Below are 19,764 nucleotides of genomic sequence, written 5' to 3' on the forward strand. Positions count from 1 at the left end.
GTATAGATACGAATTGTAGAAATAGTATTTTTTAAACTTATTTAATAATAACTAGAAATAATTATTTGATAAAAGAATAATTTTACTAAAATTTTAAACAGAAGATAATTGTAAAATTTTATATGATAGTAATATTCATTTCCTAAAATCCTAAACAGAAAATGTAAAAGAGTATTTGATATATATATATATATATATATATATGATTATAAATGAAAAGGAACCCTTTAAAAAAAAAATCTAAACAAAAATAAAATTTTAAAATTATTTAATAATAATTAAGAAAATTATTGAGCATCAGATAAGTTTAATAAAATATTTAACTATTACATAAGAAAGTGTATGATGTTGTCATTGACTGGATTGGTCTTATTTAACTTTCAAATTTTGTTATTCTAATTCTAAATTCGGTTGAGTTGGGTTTAAAGTTATAGGTATGAATGTTTTTTCTAGCACTAAGTTGATAAAAATTCACCTACATACCGTGATTATAAAATACAAATATTAATTGAAATTTATGTGTAAAAACGAGTTTTTAATTGTAAAATAAGTCTCACACAACGTATGCAAAAACAATCCTAAAAATATAATAAAATGATTTATTACTTTTTTCTTTATTAAATTAAAATATCAAACAAAACCGTTGCAACGCACGGGCTCATATCTAGTACTAATATATTTTATGGTCATAGAATTTTTTTTAAAGTTATTCTTGGGTTCACCTCCTAGGTTCACCGGCCAATAGAATTTCATTATTTCAAATCGATATCTTTTGAAATATGAAACAAAATATTTTCAAGTTATATTATGTTTTTAAAATAAAAAGGTAAAAAAACAAATAGTAGTTACAGCAAAAAAAAATTAAAAAAAATCTTTTTAACGTCGTCAGCAAAACACTAAACCCTAAATCCTAATCTCTAAATCCTAAATTCTTGGGTAAACCTAAACCTTGGGTAAATCCTAAACCCTTGAGTAAACTCTAAACCCTTGGGTAAACCCTAAACGCTTGGATAAATTCTAAACTCTAAATAAAAACAAACTCTAAACCCTAAACCCTAAATCCTAAACACTAAACCCTTGAGTGTTTTAGTGTTTAGTGATTTTGATTTAGAGTTTAAGATTTATCCTAGAGTTTAAGATTTATCCTACAGTTTAGGGTTTATCCAAGGGTTTAGGATTTAGGGTTTAGGGATTAGAATTTAGGGTTTAATGTTTTGGTAACGACGTTAAAAATATTTTTTTTGTAATTACTACTATTTTTTATTTATTTCTTTTTACTTTTTAATTTTAAAAAGATAATATAATTTGACAATATTTTGTTTCCTTTTTAAAAAGATATCGAATATGAAATAACACAATTCTATTGATCTCTTACGAATATTTAGCAAATTGTCCTTGTAAAAAAATGATAAAAAAAATCCTTAGTAAAAAAAGTGAAGGTGGTAATAGCTGGGGGAGATAGACTATTTTCGATCGATCGAATAGTCGAGAGAGAAGAGAGAGAAGTCAGATCTACTCCGGCGTACGGCCGGCGCGTGAGCGTCTGTGCCGTCGCCGGAGCACTTTTTTTCTTCATGGTTTCTGATTCTTTCTGCTTCGTTTTCGTAGTCCCGTCAACGATTGCCTTGTCGGAGCTCTGATGCCGAGGCTCTCCATCGTAGGTGGTTCGGTTTTGGAGTAACGGTGCGGTCGTTTGAAGGCTCTCGGTGGAGATGGAGCGGCTTGCATGTTGTAATCGTTCTACCCGGGAGATGGAGGCTAACCTAGATCCATCATCGCCGGTCTTGTCGCGGGGTAGGGTGGAGGCTTTCTCAGTTCTACCAACGCCGCTCTAGCTTCCGGGAAGAGGAGGCTCAGTCAGTTCCTTCTTCGCCGGTTTTTGGTCACGGAGAGTGGAGGCTTACAAAGCTCTGCGCTGCCGTCGTGGAACCCCATGTCTTTTGGGTTGTGGTGACTGGATCGAGGTTATGATGTTTGATGTGTTTCGTGGGTCAGATTTGGTCATGTGGGTCGTAGCGGATGAGATCTCAAGAAGATGAAGCTCTCCGGCGACGGTAACGAGGGTGAAGAGGAGGATAGCGGTGGCTCTCGTCCTGCTTGTCTAGGGTTTCCGGTGATTCATAGGCGGAAGAGATCTCGTTCAAACGATTGAACTCTCCGACGGGAAGACAAGACAGCGTAGAAGAGCGATGGTCTCGCGGAGGCTCTGTAGTCTCGGATCTCTGGCGAAACGTGGGGACGGTGGTAAGTGTCGGTGGCTGTGCGAGGATGGGGCGTTCAAGTCGAGACGGGCGACGCGTGGCGGGCTGATGAGCAAGATTCTTACACGTGTTAAAGCCCATTCCTCCTTGACGCGCGTCTAGGTCAAGCCCGACGTAGCTGTTTGGGCCTTGGGCCATTTTCATTATTTGGGCTTCAGTCGTTTTTTAGTTGCCCGTTAGTTCTGTGGGTTTTTTTGGTTGTATTTTGGTGTAGTCGGTCTTCGGCCGTGGGCTAGGCCCCTTTGATCCAAAAAAAAAAAAAAAAAATTTAAGACGGAAAAAAAAAAAAGGTAATAGCTGGGGGAGCGTGTAAACATGTAATAGTACGCCCACCTTTCTCATATGTACTACTTCCATTCTCCTACCTCTCTTTCCCACACGTCTCTCCTCATCTCTTTCTCGCTTTAAGAAAAACAATAAATCTAACAGTGATGAATCAAGAGAAACCCACTTCTTGTTGCTGTGTTCTTGATGCTTCCACTTATGTGGGTTTCTGGATTCTCAAGAAATTGCTCACCAGAGGCTACTCTGTTCGTGCAGCCATCCGTAAAAATGGTAAAATATTCTGGGTTCAATTTCTATAATCAATTCTCTTAGGGGTACGTTCAAAGTTAAGATTTTTGATTTGATATGAGAATCTCGTGACAAAGAGCTCTGTTTCTTCTTATATTTTCTATTCATGGTTTAATTTAATGAGGACTTTGGTAACAGGGGAGAGTATACTTGAGGAGAAAATCAGGAACATGCAAGCCACAGAGGAGAGATTAGTGGTTTACGATGTGGATGTGTTGGATTACCAGAGCATCCTTGTTTCTCTCAACAACTGTAACGCTGTGTTCTGTTGCTTGGACAATCCTGAAGGGTACGATGTGAGTTTTGTTATGTTATCACTCGAGCATTTAAAAAAAAATCTTATATGTATTGTTTCTGGTTACTAAATGCTGTGATTATTCAGGAGATGGAAGTTGATTTGGAGGTGAGAGGAGCGATTAATGTGGTGGAAGCATGTGCAAGAACAGAGAGTATAGACAAGATTGTCTTCTCTTCTTCACTAACTGCTGCAATTTGGACAGATAACATTGGAACTCAAAAAGATGTTGATGAGAAGTCTTGGAGTGATCTAGACTTTTGTCTTAAAAAGAAGGTATTTTAACTTATTTAATTATTTAAATATACTTTTCATTTTAGTTCTTTTTGTTTTGTCAACGTTTTTTTCATTTTAACTCATTTAATTAATAATTTTCAATATTTTGAAAAGTTCAAGGGATTTAGACTGAAACATATTGGACCCACTATATATAATATGATAGTTTTGTCCTTGAATCACCAATCAATCTGAAATGTCTATTCAATTATTTATTATGGGTCCCTAATCATATTAGTCTCATCTTCAAACGTTTTTAATATGTAAGTGGTTGGATAATATGAGAGTTTGAGTATTTTGCTTAACAGTAAATTCAAAGTTGGGTCTTCATGAAATGTTGTGATTCGTCATTGTGATTCTAGAGTAAATCTGGTCAAGATTCAATTCAATGTAAGACTGCCTTATGATATAGTATTAAAGAAATCAAACTTCTAAACCTAGATCATCATTTTAAAATATTACTTAATTAATTAGCATTCAAATTACTTTGGATCACAAATACAAAATGAAGTTCCCTCAAAACTTGTGTTTCTATTCAGCTATGGCATGCTCTGGCCAAGACACAATCTGAGAAGGCGGCTTGGGCACTAGCCATGGACCGTATGGTCAACATGGTCTCAGTTAACCCAGGGCTCACTGTTGGACCCTCAGTGACTCAACACAACCCTAGACCCACCATGTCTTTCCTGAAAGGTATTTTATACACACACATTCAATCAATATAGAAAAACATATATAATTAGATGTATTGATACTCTTGTGGTGGAAATGCAATTTCAGGAGCTGCGCAGATGTATGAGAACGGTGTGTTAGCCTACGTAGACGTAGAGTTTGTAGCAGATGTTCACATTCGAGTTTTCGAGGATACTTCGGCTTGTGGTAGATACTTTTGCTTCAACCAAATTGTAAATACCGAAGAAGAAGCTCTAAAACTTGTGGAGATTCTATCTCCTTTGATTCCTATGCCACCAAGGTACATAGTCTTCTAGAAAACAAAACTATTTAATCATTATTAGTGTTACAAAAAAAAAATTGATCATTATAAATCTTATGTAAGCACTAGTTACTCGAACTAGTGGAGGACCCTGAATGCAAGATATAATATGCTAGGACTTCGAAATTGTAATTTGTCTCTCTAATTTCTACTTAGTCTTAATATAATAAATGGTTCAGGTATGAGAAAGATATGCAAGGAAGTGAAGTTTATGAAGAGAGGTTGAGAAACAATAAACTCAACAAGCTGGTGGAAGCTGGCTCTGCTTGTTAATTAGATGGAGATAGTACAATGTTATATATATAAACTCAAGAGAAACAAAAAGATACATAATATGTTATCATGCATAAGCATAGTTTATTTTCTCTCTTTTGTCTTTTGCTTGTATAATCTCAATTCGGTATAATAATATTTTCTTGTACCCTTAAATTGAAAAATATGCTATAGAAAAATGAATATTTATTGTCATTTCTTACATTGAAAAATATGCTATAGAAAAATGAATATTTATTGTCATATCTGTTGACAAAAAAAAGTATTGTCATATCTGTCATTGGTTGTAGAATACAATTTGTATATACAATAAGTTCAGCTAGCAACAATAGTGATTTGGATATTTAATAGTATAACTTAAAAATCAAAGAAATTGGATTTGACCTGAAGATGCCTCTGGAGACCGGGACTTCTCTCTCTCCTCTTTGAGATGAGATGAAGCTTTCATCGGTACTCTATCAGGGCTTTGATTATCTTTTTGGGTTTTGCCTCTGGGAAGCCTTGGATCTTTAAGCAGGCTTCGCCGGCTTTGTTTCCGGGAGAAGGTGACTCCTTTAGCATTTTTCTTGTCGGCTCCTTCCCCGCATCGTACGATTCTCTCGTTCGATGGCGGTTCTGTCTATGGGTTCTTGAGTGGTGACTCGGCTTGATTTCGTGTTTGATGGCTTAATGTGACGGATGAGATCTTGATTTGTTCGAATGATGCTCTCCAATGATCTGAAATCAAGTGATGATGGTGTATGAAGGGTGAGTGAAGGATTTTAATCGTCTGGGTGATGGCTTTGTTTCTGGATGAGGTCTCGACTTTTCGTCTGACGCTCTCCGGTGAAAACAAGCAAAGGTGATGAAGTGGTGAGTTTGGGTAAGCGCTTGCTCCCGACGAGGTCCGGTGAAGCGCCGTTCAGTTTCCGGCGAGGTCCGGTGAAACGCCGTCCAGTCTCCGGCGTGATTCTCCTTGGCGGTTTCGGTGTGGGATCTTCTGACGCATGTCATGCCTCGCTGTTGAGGTTTCGACACATGTGTGTCGCGTCACATGTTTTGGTTTGGGCCTTTTTTGGGGCTGTCCGGAGTTTGGGCCAGTGTTGGGCCATTAAATTTTTTTTGGGTTTGAGTGTTATGTTTCAATTTTATTGTTTAGTTTTTTGTTTGTAGTTTATAATAATATTATCAGACGGAAAATAAAAAGTTCAGCTAGCAACAAACTAATTAAATAATGTAAAAAATTGTTTATAAATCATGGGAGGTTACAAAATAGTGAAATACACATCTGCAACTTTACAAGTACGATAATAAGAAAGATGTCATGGTCTCATTTATTGTTACCACTAATTAAGGTTGTTTGTGATGGATGTGACAAAATAGTTGTGTCGTTATAGACACAGTTGTCATCTGCAAGTATATTTTATGATTCTCTAACTTGTGTTGATGGAATTAATGAGTTGTCAACTTTTAAAGGCATCTATACTATATTAAAAGGGTTATATGAGCATCAGAGAGGATGTCCACGTCGGACAATAAAATCAGCCAATAGAAAAACAGTTCTCCGCCACGTCAGATAGGCAATGACAAATCTAACTTTTTCCAAAATGAATCCCGGCCCCTTTCTCTTCGTCTTCTCCGTCTCTCGACATTCCTAGATCCAGATTTTGTTTCTCCTTTTCTTTTCTCATTCTCTTCCTTTACTTCATAGTTGATAGTACTTTCTGATTTGTGTTGAGAGTAAGCAACGCGGCAAGAGATGTGGAGGTGAAGTGTGCCATGGAAGACGACGGTGGCTTAAGATCGTTGAGGTGTAGCCGAGCACAGCGACGCCGGATCTGAAGATAGAGGACCATAGCCATCTATCCCACCGACCACCGTCATCTCTATCTCTCTCTTAATTCAACGGCGGAGGAGGATAAGTATTAAATCCCGGTCCAATTACCGGTATGAAAGATACTACAGGTATGAAAGATTGTCCGTTTTATCTAAAAACTGTTCGGTTCGGTTATGGTAGACATGGCATTTACAATCAACTGTCCTACTCATTCCCCACCGATTGTAAGGTGCAGTTTTTAGATTTATGTTTTTTTTATCAAGTTTGAGAGTGATTAGCCATGTCCATTTCAGTGGGGCTAAACGTGTTTTATTTTGATTATCAGACCAGAACTTTTGATTGGAGATTTGATAAGAGAACTCAGAAGCTACACGACAGAAATTCAAGATATATGCCAGTGAATATGTTAACTAAACTGAATGTGATTTTATGTTTATACTTTCTTGAATTCATTTTAGGTTTGGTTTAACTTTGTCTTCGTATTTTGATTCTCAGGCTAGAACAATGGATTTGAGGGCGAGCAGATCCACATGGATATCAAGATCCAAATCAGAAGCCAAAGATTCAGGCGAATAAAGATAAGTAGAGATGCGAGAGACGTGACCAACAAAAAAGGACATGGATTTTCAAATCAGAAATCAGTTTTTTTAAGACTTTAACCATCATATTTTAAAACTAAATTTGAATTTTTATTTTTCCAGAAATTCCAATATTTTATGTATAAGGCCACATAAACTCAAGAATGCACGATTCATTAAATAAATACTTTTACGTTCAAATAAAATAAGTTGTTTTAGTGAATATTTTATATTGACATTTTCCTCTTTTCTGCTATATGACATATTCATGTTAAACACAACAACATTAGGTGGTTAGTGAAATTCAACAATCAGAAAAAGATTTTCAATAAACAAGTATCATCAGATAAAATTTAAATTTTATAGTTGATTTGGTTACGAAGATAGAAAAACCCTTCAAAAACATATTTCTATGAATGATTTTGCTCATGCAAAATGGTCAATGCTACATATATTACATTATTTACATTTTAAATGTATAAAATATATATCAAAATAATTTATATAAATGGCTTGCAAGTATTAAAAATGAGAAAATAAAAGATTCCAATTAGCCGAAATAAAGCAGTACTAAATACATATGAAGAACTCGACCATAAAACAGTTTTACCTTTTCAATTTGTAAATAGTAAAAAAAATTCTCAGAACAAAAAATATATAATCTCATATTTTTATAATTATATTTTCTAAATCTACTTAAACTTATACCTACATATACAACTAATTGGTTGGCTAGCTATACGCTAAATGTCCTCTAACTGTTAATAATGATTAGAATGTACCAAAATTTGAATATTTAAATAGAAATCTAAAGAGAACAATAAATAAACTTATTATTGGAAAACTAAACAAATCCATAAAAATAAAGATAATAAACTAGGGTCAGTGGCTACAGTCAATAGTTTAAATCAAGTGGCTACAGTCAATAGTTTAAATCTCAAATTTTTATTTTGCCATGAAAAACAAATTATTTAACTAATTTATTAATAATAAATTAGGACTTTGGACAAAAATTAAAAAAAATAATTAAATAGCAATTACTATTTATAAAAGAAAGTTTTGGGTATTAAAAAAAACTTTTAAATCTAAAAAATTACATTGCGAAGATTTTCTTTAATTGTTACCTCCAGTCTATTATGTATATACTATTAGATTTCCATCTTTATTTATAATATTATACCAATTAAGTTTGTGTAAAGGTCAATTTAGGTTAGATCATTACCAATTTATGCATTTGGCTTCTCGCTATACTACCTCCATCATAAACTGCTTAATATTTAACTTTAAGAGTCTAAAATAATAATCGAAGTATGTTTATACTCTAACATACATACGATATTGCAAGGTTGTGTATTTTATACACAATACTAATGACAAATATATCTGCATGTGTAATGCACACAATCAATCCAAAGTACTTTATGTAGTATCTAAGCATGAAATCGCTTATAATGAAATCTTCCACAGGTTTTACAGTATTATAATAAACACTTATTTACAAAATAATAAATACCAAACACATTTTAAAATTGAACTATCATATTAAAACAAATAAATGATATAATATAGCACATAATAAAAGTACTCTATTTTAAATTTCTATGTTTAAGTTATACTCCCTCTATTTCAAAATTATCAATGTTTTGGATAACAAAAAAGTTTTAAAAGATATTTATTTTTTTACATCCTCAATGTATTTTTACTAGGTTATAATTGTAAATTGTAAACTTCGAAATAAATAAATTATGATTACTGAATTTTGACCGGTTAAAAATTATAGAAAATAGTTAATCACAAAGAATGATATATTTATAATCAATATATAAAATAAGTTTTTATATGTATGAAAATTTAAAACTTACATCTTTTAAACATTAATTTATAAACAAACAAACCGCGCGTAGCGCGGTAAAATCTCTAGTTATAAGAAAAATCATAGATGCGTATTCCTAAAAGAAAGGTATTGTTGCTTTATATGTGAAGAAACGCGTAGAAAAAAATTGAAATACTCGTATAGGTAAGTTCGATGAATACTTATACTCAAAATTTATTTTGTTATATCAAGGTTGGTCATACGTATAACGAGACAAAAAGTTTGTTTTGACTCCAAAATTTTAATATTTAATTATATATATATATATATATATATAGTTAATTCGTTTTTAAAATAACTTACAAGAATATAGTATTAGCTTTCAAAAAGATATTATATATATATATTATTTAATTTCCATAATTGTTTTATATCTTTTTCTCTCTTTTTTTTTTTATGAAAGTGGTTTTATCTAAACTTTCCTTCTTTTTCTGCAAGCTGTGATGTTAGACATGACGATCACGCAAACAAATCAAAGACATCTATAATGCGTTTGACATTTCTTCTTTCTGACTTGTTGATTTTGTAAATTGAAAGATCTCCACTACTTTATCTTTTCAAATTGCTTTCCACTAATCAATCGGAAACTAATAGGAGATTTATTTTTGAAAAGTAGTCTGCATACTATTCAAATGGGAGAGTAGAATGAGTTAAGAAAATACATTTATGGGCCGGTACTGGGCCTAGCAGTATCTAACCCAACTGAAAACAACCAAAGACAAAGACGACACCGTATAAAGGAAACATCTTGAACCTTCTTCTCCAATTAGATCGTCGATCAATCACCATCGTCGAATCTTTTGCTAAGACCTCGAATTCGAAACAATCCCAAGTCACTGAGTTGAAAATGGTGTTGATCGAAAGCGAAAGCGATGACGAAATCTCCGTCACAGAAGTACCAATTCCATCGCGTTCTTCCTCGTCGACTCCCAAAACAACTGAGGCGAAAATCGTCGGCGGAGATGATTCCGAGGGGTTCGAAACTGCCAGCGAACGTGAAGTCAGCGATAACGAAGAAGAAGAGGAAGAAGGTGATAGGAAAGAAGACGCGATAGAGAATCAGGAGCCACAGCCGTCGGATAACCCTGAGAAGAAGGAAGATCAGGTCGAGGCCGTTACCGATGTTGGATCAAATCAGGTGATTGATCTTTCTTCAACTTAGAAGATGTAATAGCTTGCTTTTGGCTTGAAACTGCTTGATTTTAGCTGAATCTGTAACTTGGAATGGATTTAGCTTGATTTAGCTTGGATATATGACTTGAAATGGCTTATACTTGATGTTAGCTTGAATCTATGACTTGAAATGGCTTAAGCTTGATGTTAGCTTGAATCTATAACTTGCAATGGCTTAGGCTTGATGTTAGCTTGATTCTGTAAATTGAAATGGCTTAAGTTCGTTGTTAGCTTGAATCCATAACTTGCAATGGCTTAAGCTCGATGTTAGCTTCAGTCTATAACTTGAAATGCCTTGAGCTCGATGTTAGCTTGGATATGTAACTTGAAATGGCTTAAGCTTGATGTTAGCTTCTACTTGCTCTTTTGTTCAGAAGGAGAAAGCGTTGGAAGATGCAAATGAAGCTAAAATGGAAGGAAACAAGCTGTTTGGAAATGGTCTTTACGAAGATGCATTGTCAAAGTATGAGCTTGCTTTACAGTTTGCTCAGGAGTTTCCTGAATCTGTGGACCTTCGATCTATCTGCCATTCAAACAGAGCTATATGTTATCTCAAATTGGTATCAGAATCTTTTGAGTATTTTTTTTATTGCTATAAATAGTCGTTAAGATTTCTGATGTGATCTCTCTGTACTGTAGGGTAAATATGCAGAAGCAATCAAGGAAAGCACAAAAGCGATAGAGCTGAATCCGAGCTACACTAAAGCTTTGGTTCGTCGTGCAGAAGCTCATGAGAAGCTTGAACATTTTGAAGACGCCCTCACCGGTAAGTACTGGTTTTCATTCTCCTGTCAAAACCTCTCAAAGAATAGAGTTTAGAGGAACCATTCGTTAGGGTACAAAAAAGAATGAGTTTGATTGAAAAGAGAACTGCTTTGTCTGTCTTTGCTTTGTGTAGATTTGAAGAAGATATTAGAACTGGACCCTTCAAACGATCAAGCTAGAAAAGGGATTAGGCGTTTGGAACCATTGGCGGCTGAGAAACGAGAAAAGATGAAAGAAGAAGCCTTAGGTAAAAAGAACCTATTATGTTTTCTGATCAAGATCATTGCATAGCGACTCTTTTAGTACTCAAATCTGGATGATGAGAAATGTGTTTTTGTGATCTGAACAGCAAAGTTGAAGGAGATGGGAAACACGATATTGGGCAAATTTGGGATGAGTGTAGACAACTTCAAGGCTGTGAAAGATCCAAACACTGGCTCTTACTCTTTTTCTTTCCAAAACTAGTCAACCACATTCCTCATGGTTTTGCATCAACCATTTTATGTTCACCGTGGTGATATCAGTATGTTTATTGTCGATGAATTTGTACTGGAAGGTAGAAGATTCGTTTGTTTTCATGGCTTCAAATAATTTCTGTAAATTCTTTGTGAAAACAATTTGGCATGGGGTATTATCCAGAACCGAGAAAACTGAACCGAATTAAGAGGTACTGAACCAAATAATTGTAGATAAAGCTGAAACGGCTCCATGGTCGAACTATCCAGAAAGAATCAAAGAAACTGAACCAACCCAACTGTGATCGAACACCATTCATAAATACTGCATAAATGAAAACTTTAAAAGTTATGGGGCCTTAATTCTTTATTGGGCTTATGGAGTGAGTCTTTAACTTTCCAAAAATCAAATTTTTAGGGTTTCTCTAAAGTCTCTGTGCCGCATTGCAAACTTCTTGTTCTTCTAGTCGAGTACGAAAACCTAAACCTCAAGCTCAAATTCGGATTCTGCAGCTATGAGTCGGTCAGGTCAGCCTCCGGATCTCAAGAAGTAAGCCCTTCCTTCTCATTTTTCTCTTTCCGAATTGACTTTGTTTCGATTATGTTTCTATATTCTTCCCGTTTCTGATTCTTTGGTATGGTATTCGTCGTCGTGATGCAGGTACATGGACAAGAAACTCCAAAGTAAGTTCACTATCTTCATCCTCGTTTATTACACCAAGTGTCCTGGTACTTGAAACTGATCAATTGGTATTTTAATTGCAGTCAAGCTTAATGCTAACAGAATGGTTGTTGGAACTCTCCGTGGGTTTGATCAGTTCATGAATCTTGTTGTTGACAACACTGTTGAGGTGAACGGTGATGACAAAACCGACATTGGAATGGTGGTAAGTCTTTTAATACGAGAATCACTGTCTATTGGGCCATATGTTGCTTTAGACCGGTGTTTAACCTTATATTACTTTTGGTTTGGTGCTCAGGTGATAAGAGGAAACAGCATTGTCACTGTGGAAGCTCTTGAACCTGTGGGCAGATCTTCTTAGCTTTTGGTATATGCTTCCAGTAATCATCTCTTTGTACTAAGCTCTAGTTTTTTATTCCTCTTTGAGAAAACTTGGTGTTAGTCGTAGTTATTGTGAACTGGTCAGTAAGAAGTCTTCATTATTACTCTTTCTTGTACTAAAAGATTGCCAAGAACCCCAAGAATGTGATCGATAGACGGGACATATACTTTCGTGTGTCTATTTATCCTAGATTCCTTGCTTCTTCTATCTCAAACAAGTGACTTGGGAACTTAGGAAAATACATAATTGTTGTGTTCTTTTTTGGATAAATGCATAAACATGTGTAGCTGTTTTATTAAATACTTAAACATCATGAGTAGTTCTACAATATCTCATGAGGAATGAGTTACTTAGGTTATGGCAGAATTTCTTGGGCATTCCTTTAAATACACCATGATTTGAAATGTTTTGTATATGCTGAGGATGTCGCATGTCGTATGTGCCTTTTTCACTCTGCATAAAATTTGGCAGTTTTGAAATTGCCAAAAGATTCAGTACAGTTATGTAAATATTCACAATTTGTTGGCTGCTTTGAATTAAAAATGTCTAACGCTGGTGTGCAAATATTAAGGATTGGGGTGATTTTGGAAATACAAAAAGATATGGGTAGAAAATTTTGGAAACATTATTAACCAAAAGATCTGGAGCAGTTATGTGATTGCAAAAGATACGGGCTATTTTGGAATAACAACAAATGGGGTCAGCTTAAAATACAAAAAAATGGGTAGTTCTGTAAAAATCTGGTTTATTTTCATAACATTTAACGTGTCTGCGTAAGATATGATGCATCCAACAGCAGGTAACATTTATATGTTATGATGCATCCAACAGCAGGTAACATTTATATGTTATCAGGATGGAGAATAGTCATCAAGTAGAACACAGTCTATTCTCTGTAGATAAACGTTCTTATCCTTGAGGTCATAAGCAATATTATAGTATTGCTGAGCCATTAACCCAATAGCTGTGAAATCTTTATACTGCCTTCCATGTTCCGTCGTCGGCCTCACCGACATACAAAACACGTTAAGATACACATCAGTTTCCGACAACGGATAAAACATACTCGCAGCTTCCATAGCCAGCTCCGCTCCTCCCGCAAACCGAAACGTCACCACAGGGAAACCTATTAGCTCTTCACTTACTTTCCCATGGTAACACAACAGGTCCCTAAACCAGAACCTCTCCAGCTGTGTATCAAGAATGGCTTTGACTTCGTTATAGAGTTCTCTGTAAGCTGCTTCTGCGAGCCAAGTGAAGAGTGTTCCTGAGTCCAGTATCACTCCTGTTCTCGCCCCTCTTCTTTTGAACACCATTGGTTCTATATTCAGTTGTTTCTCCCCGACACTGATCCCTTCGAGACTCATGTAGTAGATGCCAGTCTCTGTCTCGATGGGCGTTGGATCGCCGAGAACATCAGCGTCCTCTCCAAGAACCAGCTGGTTGAAACCGTAGTTTTTGTTAGCTAAGTCGCCGATGCAGTAAGAGAATTTAGACCCGAGCTGGACCGCAACGGAAGCCGGTTTAGCTCCTAAACCCAAAATACCGGTTAACTCACTCCCTAACTGTTCACCATTCTCATGGCCACACCCAAACGCAACTGGTTTAGTCAAAACTCTGTTTCCGCTAGGCGTTGTGAACGTTAACTGTTCTTTAGCGAACACGCCTTTTGAGCCAGCGCCGTTTATGTACACTTGCTCGTAAAGACACTCGTGCGAGGAGCCGCAATGTCCGGCTGGTGCATACCTACAAAACTCATCGTTGCATGAATACTCTACGTACGATGAAGACAGTGCTGGATTGAAGATAGGACGTGTTGACGAGGAGGATTGTTTGCATGGAAGACATTTGATCCATAACAGTGAGCTTCCTGTGTCCATGATTGCGAACTGCTGTACCAGAGGCTGTCCTACCGAGAAGTTCACGAAGAACATCGACGTTGTGATTGCTTGGTGCATGTCGACTTGGAAGTCACTGTTGCTTAGCTCTTTATCAATCGTGTTCTGTAGATGCATGAACCGAGCTGATGAGAGACTTGTCAGATGTTCCATATGATCTTCTAGAGTGGCTGGAACTCGAGTCTTACGGGCCATTGTGTCACGGTGTATCAGCTTCAAAGCCATTCGGTTAGGTTTGTTGGCGGATTCTGTGACTATGGAGTAGGAGAGAATGATGAAGAGTAAGAATGATGTATGCAAAAAACATTCCATTGTTGTTCAGACAGAGCAGACACTCATGGACTTGAGAACTCATAACAAGAAGAGTCGGATATACCATTTTGTAATACTATAGAAGATTAAGATATGGTCGTGGCATCAAGAATGTGGTTGGAAGAAGAATATAAAATATCAAACCATAACGATTTGATGACACCATTAGAAGAAATAGTATTCAAGAAGAACAACCAAAGATCATGAGACTACTAATAGCAAAAGTTTGTTGAGGTTATATATTATTATAGGTTCTTGATTTCATATAACCTGTCATGTACTTCACATCTTTTGTAATGCGAGTTTTTAATATATATGCATGTGTTACAAAAAAAATATATAACTAATATGGAACATTACTAGTCTTTTGACTCTTTTCTATTGTTTCCCAAATATTCATCATACATTTGCTCCACTCTAGTTTTCGGCTGCCTAGGTTTCTTGAAAAAGAATGGCTCATCGACCTCTACATATATATAGTCCCAAAATTTGGAGTTTTTAAACTAAATGGTGGTAGCCTCGTCCTGAGTTTGAGTCTTACCATGAACTAAGTTGTTATTTGCTTGGTCATGCGTTATGAGACCATATCTTAGGCCTCATTTAGAAAACTCGGGCTAGGCGATTCATTCATCGATTTCAATCTCAAATTTTATGTTCTGAAACGACAACACTGCAGCACTACATGACCGGAATGTATATAACATATAAGTGGCTAAAGAACATTGACAAGCCTTGCACCATTATGACGAACTCTTGTTCCTACATAAGATTGGAAGTCTTGGTGAAGCTATAAACAATTATTTCATTGACAGGTCTAGAGTAAAGTTCTTTTGATGAGATTATAAATAGCAAAGGTTTGATGAGGTTTTATATATTATTATATGGTTTCGATCTCATATAATCTGTCATATACTTCACATCTTTGTAGTGGGAGATTTTAATATATGCATGTGTTAGTTACTCCAAATTTTGGGACTATAGGTGGAGGTCACGGTAGAGGAACCATTCCTTTTCAGGAAACCTAATCAGCAGAAGAGACTAAGATTACATGACATGTTATATGAGATCAAGACCCTATAATGTTCATGTTAGACCCTGATCCAACCCTTGATGCATGTATGTCGCTTGTGATGCAAGTTGTAGGATCTTACATGTATCTTGATGCTATTCCTCCTATACAGTAAAACTTTTATCAACCAGGCTGATCCAACTAGGCCTTTTTTTTAATTGTAGGAATTTGTAGTAAGAACTTTATGTAATTTAAATTGTAATTTCTATCTACTACTATTCATCTGAAATATAACAATCATTACTTACTACCTAACATTTTGACTTGGTACCTCTCATCATGCATTACAGAAATTTGTTAGGTGAGTGAAACTGAAAAAACTAATAAAACAAAAACAAACAGAAGTACAAGTCAGAATATCATTAAGCTGTTGCAGATACCACATGAAGGGCACAGTTTGACCAAACATTGCTTTCACTGGACCACAACAAGCTTCAAAAACATATGTGACCATAACAAACATTCTCAAAATAAGTCTTAATGAGTTTGAGAGAGACAAACACCAAAAACAAAAAAAAACAAAGAAAAACACCTTCCAAAATAAATAATATCTACATCCAAAATAGTAAACATTAGACCCCATAATCTCAAATTTTCATTACAATTTACATGTCTATATCATCTCCAAAAAAATTTAAACTCATGGGGGATATCTTTCTTTCTTTCTCTACCTAGGACCAGAGAGTTCCATGGCGAAAGAATCTAAGGCATGATTGTCATCTTCATCATCAAACCCTGAGGATCCAAACAGATGTTTGGTTTGGTTGTCTCCATTAACATCAGTAGAGGTAATACTTCTGTAAGACATGTTGGCATGGTAGAAATGTGAATGGTTATGTGAAGCAGCCCATCTCTCAGCCAATCCATCTCCTTCAAGCATCTGAACCACTTCAGACATCTTCGGCCTATGCGCTGGAAGAAACTGAGTGCAGAGCAAAGCCACTTGCAGCATCTCTCCAACTTCTATTCTATCGTACGTTGTCCCAAGTTCTCGGTCCACAAGCTCCTCTACTTTCATCTCTTTGTGCAGCTTCTTCACCCATTCAAGCATAGCTCCTTTCTGGCTAACGGTTTTGCCAAACTCGAGAGCTCTCATGCCTGTGATGAGCTCTAGCAAGAGTATACCGAACCCAAAGACATCTGTTTTCTCAGATGACTGACCAGTGGAGAGATACTCAGGCGCAATGTGACCGACCGTGCCTCTAACCGCGGTTGTGACGTGCGAGTCCTCGTGGTTGAGCAGCTTGGCAAGCCCAAAATCTCCAACGACAGCTTCAAAAAACTCGTCTAGAAGCACATTCGCCGCCTTGACATCACGGTGAATGATCTTGGGATCACACTGCTCGTGTAGATAGAACAAACCTCTCGCAGCTCCTATGGCTATCTTCTTCCTTGTGTTCCAATCCAACGCAGGCTTAGCTATAAACAGTAAACAATCATCAGTTAAAAAGTGATTCAGTCTCCTGTTACTTAAATGAGTTCTATGAGTGTTACCTTTAAGCCTAGAGGCGACGCTGCCATTGGACATGTAAGGATAGACAAGAAGCCTTTCACTAGAACTGACGCAGTAACCGATTAACCGAAGCAAGTTCCTGTGAACAGCTAAGCTGATCATCTCAAGCTCGGTGCGGAACTGAGAGTTCCCTGAGGCTCCATTCACATCTTTCAAACGCTTCACCGCAACCATGGTTCCGTCCCCGAGCTTTCCTCTGTAGACGTTACCAAACCCGCCTGCACCGAGTATGTGTTTGGAGCTAAAACCATCCGTAGCTGCATGGAGTTCTCTGAAACTGAAGCTTTTTAGATTCCCTAATCCTAGTAGCCCTTCCTCTTGCTTGTCTGCACAAACAACAACACACAAAAGGTTTGAATTTGAGCAGCAAAAGAAGAAAAAAAAAAAACACAAGGGTCTGAGTTCACTAACTAACCACTTATGCGGAGGATCATAAGCCGTCTTTGTTTCTTTCTGTACCAAATGAAGGCGAGGGAGAGGATTACAGTAACAGCAAAGGCGAGGCTTACACCAAGCGCAACTGCTAATACGTTGGTCTTGCGTCCTACAATATCACAAATGGTTAAAGACTCATGAAAAAATGTAATAAAACCAAAGGAGAAGAGAGACCAAGATTTTTACCAGAGGAGGAGCTTAAAGAGACAGAGAAAGGGCTTGGATTGATTGATCCTGAACAAATCTCAGGTGGGCTGCTTCTACAAATCAATGGATTTCCAGCAATACTACAATAAAATCAATTTAAATAAGTCAAGAACAACAAGTGTGTTGAAATGTTTATAACAAAATGAAAAAAAAATATCTTACTTGATTGTCTTTACAGGAAATTTAGGAACAGGACCTCTCAGATTGTTGTAAGACAAGTCTCTGAAACAAAACATCAAGAACAGGAGTCAAAGAAAGGTTAAAAATTAAACCAAATTAAAAAAAAAACAAAAAAACTGTATATATACTCACAAAAAAGAGAGGTGAGGGATTTGAGAGAGAGAAGCAGGAAAGGGCCCAGATAATGAGTTGTTGTTCAACCTCCTAAAAATGAAATCATTACACCAAAACAAAACAGCATGTACGAGGTTAACTAAGAGAGGACAAGCTCTTGATTATTAAAATTTTGCAAAGACTTACAGATATAGGAGACTAGTGAGCTGGTTAACCGAACCGGGAATTTCGCCTGAAAACCGGTTATTGGAAAGATCCAAAGTCTGTAACTTTGGTAAAGAACAGAGTTCCCGTGGGATGTTGCCGGAGATGTTATTGTTCTGTAACAACCTTTAAAAAAAAAAAAAAAAAAACCCATCAGCATAAAACTCGAATCGAGGTTGAAGAAACAAACAAACAAGGAAAAGTTCCAAACTTTATTTTGTATGGTTGTGAAGAAACAAACAAAGAGAGAAAGGGTGTTGTAGTCTTACACTTGATGGAGGTTAGTGAGGTTTGAGATGGAGGCTGATAAAGTACCAGAAAGAGACTGGCTTGGAACTCCTCTGCCATTGGAGATAGAAGAAGAAGATTAATGTCTGTAGGAGTTGTTACAAGAAACCAAAAGAGAGAGAGAGAGAGAGAGAGAGAGAGAGGGAGTAAAAACACTTACAGGATAGTAACGAGGTTGTCGGAAGAACAAGTGATCATGGTCCAGCTACAAGGATCAACAGAGAACTCATCCCAGTTGTTCAAAACACCATGAGGGTCGTGTAATTCGTTCTTTATGTTTATCAGAGCTTCCACTGTCAACATTTAAAAAAAAAAAACATAAATTTTGAAGCTTTCAGACACCCAAAGAAAATAAATAAATAAAAAAAAAAGCAATCTTTTTTTTTGGTGCTACCTTCAGGGTTTCTGGGCTGAGAAGAGAGAGAGCAAGTGGAGAAACAGAGTAACAAGAAGGAGACGAAAGAGACGAGAAAGTAAGGATCTTTCTTCATAACCGCCATGAATACCACAAGGAGAGGGAAAGACAAAACTGAAGAACAGAAACTTTGTTTGATGTTTTTTGTGCCCACAAAAGAGAGAAAGAAAAGCAAAAGCAACAAAGAAGAAAGAAGAATGCTTTTCTTTTTCTTTGGTTTTGTTTTAAAAACTTTCTTTGTCTCTGGCTCGCACTGAATTATGTGTGAATTTTAAGGAGAGATAATCAACACACGGAAACAGGTTTAAAACCAGAGAGCTTTCTTTTCTGGATTTGTAGAGAGAGAGAAGGTTGCATAGTGGTTAGTGTGGGGAGGGGAGAATGAGGTTGGAAAGCTGATACGGACCCGTATTGGTGTGTGATTTTACTTTTGTTCAGTTTCTCTTCTTTTTTTTTTTGTTTTAATGCCAATTTTGTGAAAACTTGTTCCACACATAAATAAGGGTGGCAAATTAGGGGAAGAGATCAGAGATGGGATGAGAACATTAAGAAAGGTTTAGTCTTTTTTTTTTTTTAAACAAATTACATTTTTATCAACTTTTTGATGGGAATAGAATCATAAGCATGGAGAATCAGTTTTCTTTTGTTCCCTTTTTGAAATTTAAAAAGATAAAATAGAGCATTATTCTTAATTGGGTACGTTACTGAAAATATTATTCTTTTGTTTTGTTTT

At 36.2% G+C, this 19,764-nt stretch overlaps 5 protein-coding genes across 6 annotated transcripts; 3 read left to right on the forward strand and 2 right to left on the reverse strand.

Moving 5' to 3' along the window:
• Positions 1-2,631: 2,631 nt before the first annotated feature.
• On the forward strand, positions 2,632-4,859 carry LOC106342019 (cinnamoyl-CoA reductase 2). Its single transcript, XM_013780793.1, has 6 exons — positions 2,632-2,816; positions 2,973-3,130; positions 3,217-3,405; positions 3,945-4,098; positions 4,186-4,378; positions 4,579-4,859. Exons 1-6 carry the CDS (start codon positions 2,693-2,695, stop codon positions 4,670-4,672), a joined length of 912 nt encoding a protein of 303 aa, XP_013636247.1. The 5' UTR covers positions 2,632-2,692; the 3' UTR covers positions 4,673-4,859.
• A 4,854-nt stretch (positions 4,860-9,713) lies between these two features.
• Positions 9,714-11,511, forward strand: LOC106342020 (tetratricopeptide repeat protein 1-like). Of its 2 annotated transcripts, none has more exons than XM_013780794.1 (5): positions 9,714-10,077; positions 10,487-10,672; positions 10,752-10,878; positions 11,011-11,124; positions 11,227-11,511. In XM_013780794.1, the coding sequence occupies exons 1-5, from the start codon at positions 9,787-9,789 to the stop codon at positions 11,340-11,342; spliced, it is 834 nt and encodes a 277-aa protein (XP_013636248.1). In that variant the 5' UTR covers positions 9,714-9,786; the 3' UTR covers positions 11,343-11,511. The 2 variants fall into 2 exon arrangements, with proteins under 2 accessions (XP_013636248.1, XP_013636249.1); XM_013780795.1 differs by having other exon boundaries at positions 10,490-10,672.
• A 231-nt stretch (positions 11,512-11,742) lies between these two features.
• LOC106342023 (probable small nuclear ribonucleoprotein G) lies at positions 11,743-12,603 on the forward strand. Its single transcript, XM_013780799.1, has 4 exons — positions 11,743-11,882; positions 11,994-12,016; positions 12,098-12,219; positions 12,313-12,603. The coding sequence occupies exons 1-4, from the start codon at positions 11,848-11,850 to the stop codon at positions 12,373-12,375; spliced, it is 243 nt and encodes an 80-aa protein (XP_013636253.1). The 5' UTR covers positions 11,743-11,847; the 3' UTR covers positions 12,376-12,603.
• A 521-nt stretch (positions 12,604-13,124) lies between these two features.
• On the reverse strand, positions 13,125-14,631 carry LOC106342018 (probable aspartic protease At2g35615). The gene has a single exon (XM_013780792.1). The coding sequence runs from the start codon at positions 14,604-14,606 to the stop codon at positions 13,248-13,250; it is 1,359 nt and encodes a 452-aa protein (XP_013636246.1). The 5' UTR covers positions 14,607-14,631; the 3' UTR covers positions 13,125-13,247.
• A 1,477-nt stretch (positions 14,632-16,108) lies between these two features.
• Positions 16,109-19,493, reverse strand: LOC106343013 (probable LRR receptor-like serine/threonine-protein kinase At2g23950). Its single transcript, XM_013782110.1, has 10 exons — positions 19,011-19,493; positions 18,777-18,909; positions 18,598-18,669; positions 18,311-18,454; positions 18,143-18,214; positions 17,993-18,052; positions 17,810-17,910; positions 17,604-17,732; positions 17,170-17,514; positions 16,109-17,094 (listed from the first exon to the last, which is right to left on the reverse strand). Exons 1-10 carry the CDS (start codon positions 19,114-19,116, stop codon positions 16,343-16,345), a joined length of 1,914 nt encoding a protein of 637 aa, XP_013637564.1. The 5' UTR covers positions 19,117-19,493; the 3' UTR covers positions 16,109-16,342.
• Between the last annotated feature and the right edge of the window lie 271 nt (positions 19,494-19,764).

This window comes from Brassica oleracea, chromosome C4, assembly GCF_000695525.1.
Source record: "Brassica oleracea var. oleracea cultivar TO1000 chromosome C4, BOL, whole genome shotgun sequence".
Classification (NCBI taxonomy): domain Eukaryota; kingdom Viridiplantae; phylum Streptophyta; class Magnoliopsida; order Brassicales; family Brassicaceae; genus Brassica; species Brassica oleracea.

Bases quoted from the DNA above. Each gene is read 5' to 3' on its own strand.
- LOC106342019 (XM_013780793.1), top strand. From the start codon at position 2,693: ATGAATCAAGAGAAACCCACTTCTTGTTGCTGTGTTCTTGATGCTTCC. The intron at 3,131-3,216 runs GTGAGTTTTGTT...GTGATTATTCAG, and splicing joins ACAATCCTGAAGGGTACGAT to GAGATGGAAGTTGATTTGGA. The intron at 4,379-4,578 runs GTACATAGTCTT...TAAATGGTTCAG, and splicing joins TTGATTCCTATGCCACCAAG to GTATGAGAAAGATATGCAAG.
- LOC106343013 (XM_013782110.1), bottom strand. From the start codon at position 19,116: ATGGCGGTTATGAAGAAAGATCCTTACTTTCTCGTCTCTTTCGTCTCC. The intron at 18,455-18,597 runs GTAAGACTACAA...TTTTTTTTAAAG, and splicing joins CTCACTAACCTCCATCAAGT to GTTGTTACAGAACAATAACA. The intron at 18,215-18,310 runs GTAAGTCTTTGC...TTTCATTTTTAG, and splicing joins CTCACTAGTCTCCTATATCT to GAGGTTGAACAACAACTCAT.
- LOC106342023 (XM_013780799.1), top strand. From the start codon at position 11,848: ATGAGTCGGTCAGGTCAGCCTCCGGATCTCAAGAA. The intron at 11,883-11,993 runs GTAAGCCCTTCC...GTCGTGATGCAG, and splicing joins CAGCCTCCGGATCTCAAGAA to GTACATGGACAAGAAACTCC. The intron at 12,220-12,312 runs GTAAGTCTTTTA...TTTGGTGCTCAG, and splicing joins AAACCGACATTGGAATGGTG to GTGATAAGAGGAAACAGCAT.
- LOC106342018 (XM_013780792.1), bottom strand. From the start codon at position 14,606: ATGGAATGTTTTTTGCATACATCATTCTTACTCTTCATCATTCTCTCC.
- LOC106342020 (XM_013780794.1), top strand. From the start codon at position 9,787: ATGGTGTTGATCGAAAGCGAAAGCGATGACGAAATCTCCGTCACAGAA. The intron at 10,879-11,010 runs GTAAGTACTGGT...TGCTTTGTGTAG, and splicing joins TTTTGAAGACGCCCTCACCG to ATTTGAAGAAGATATTAGAA. The intron at 11,125-11,226 runs GTAAAAAGAACC...TGATCTGAACAG, and splicing joins GATGAAAGAAGAAGCCTTAG to CAAAGTTGAAGGAGATGGGA.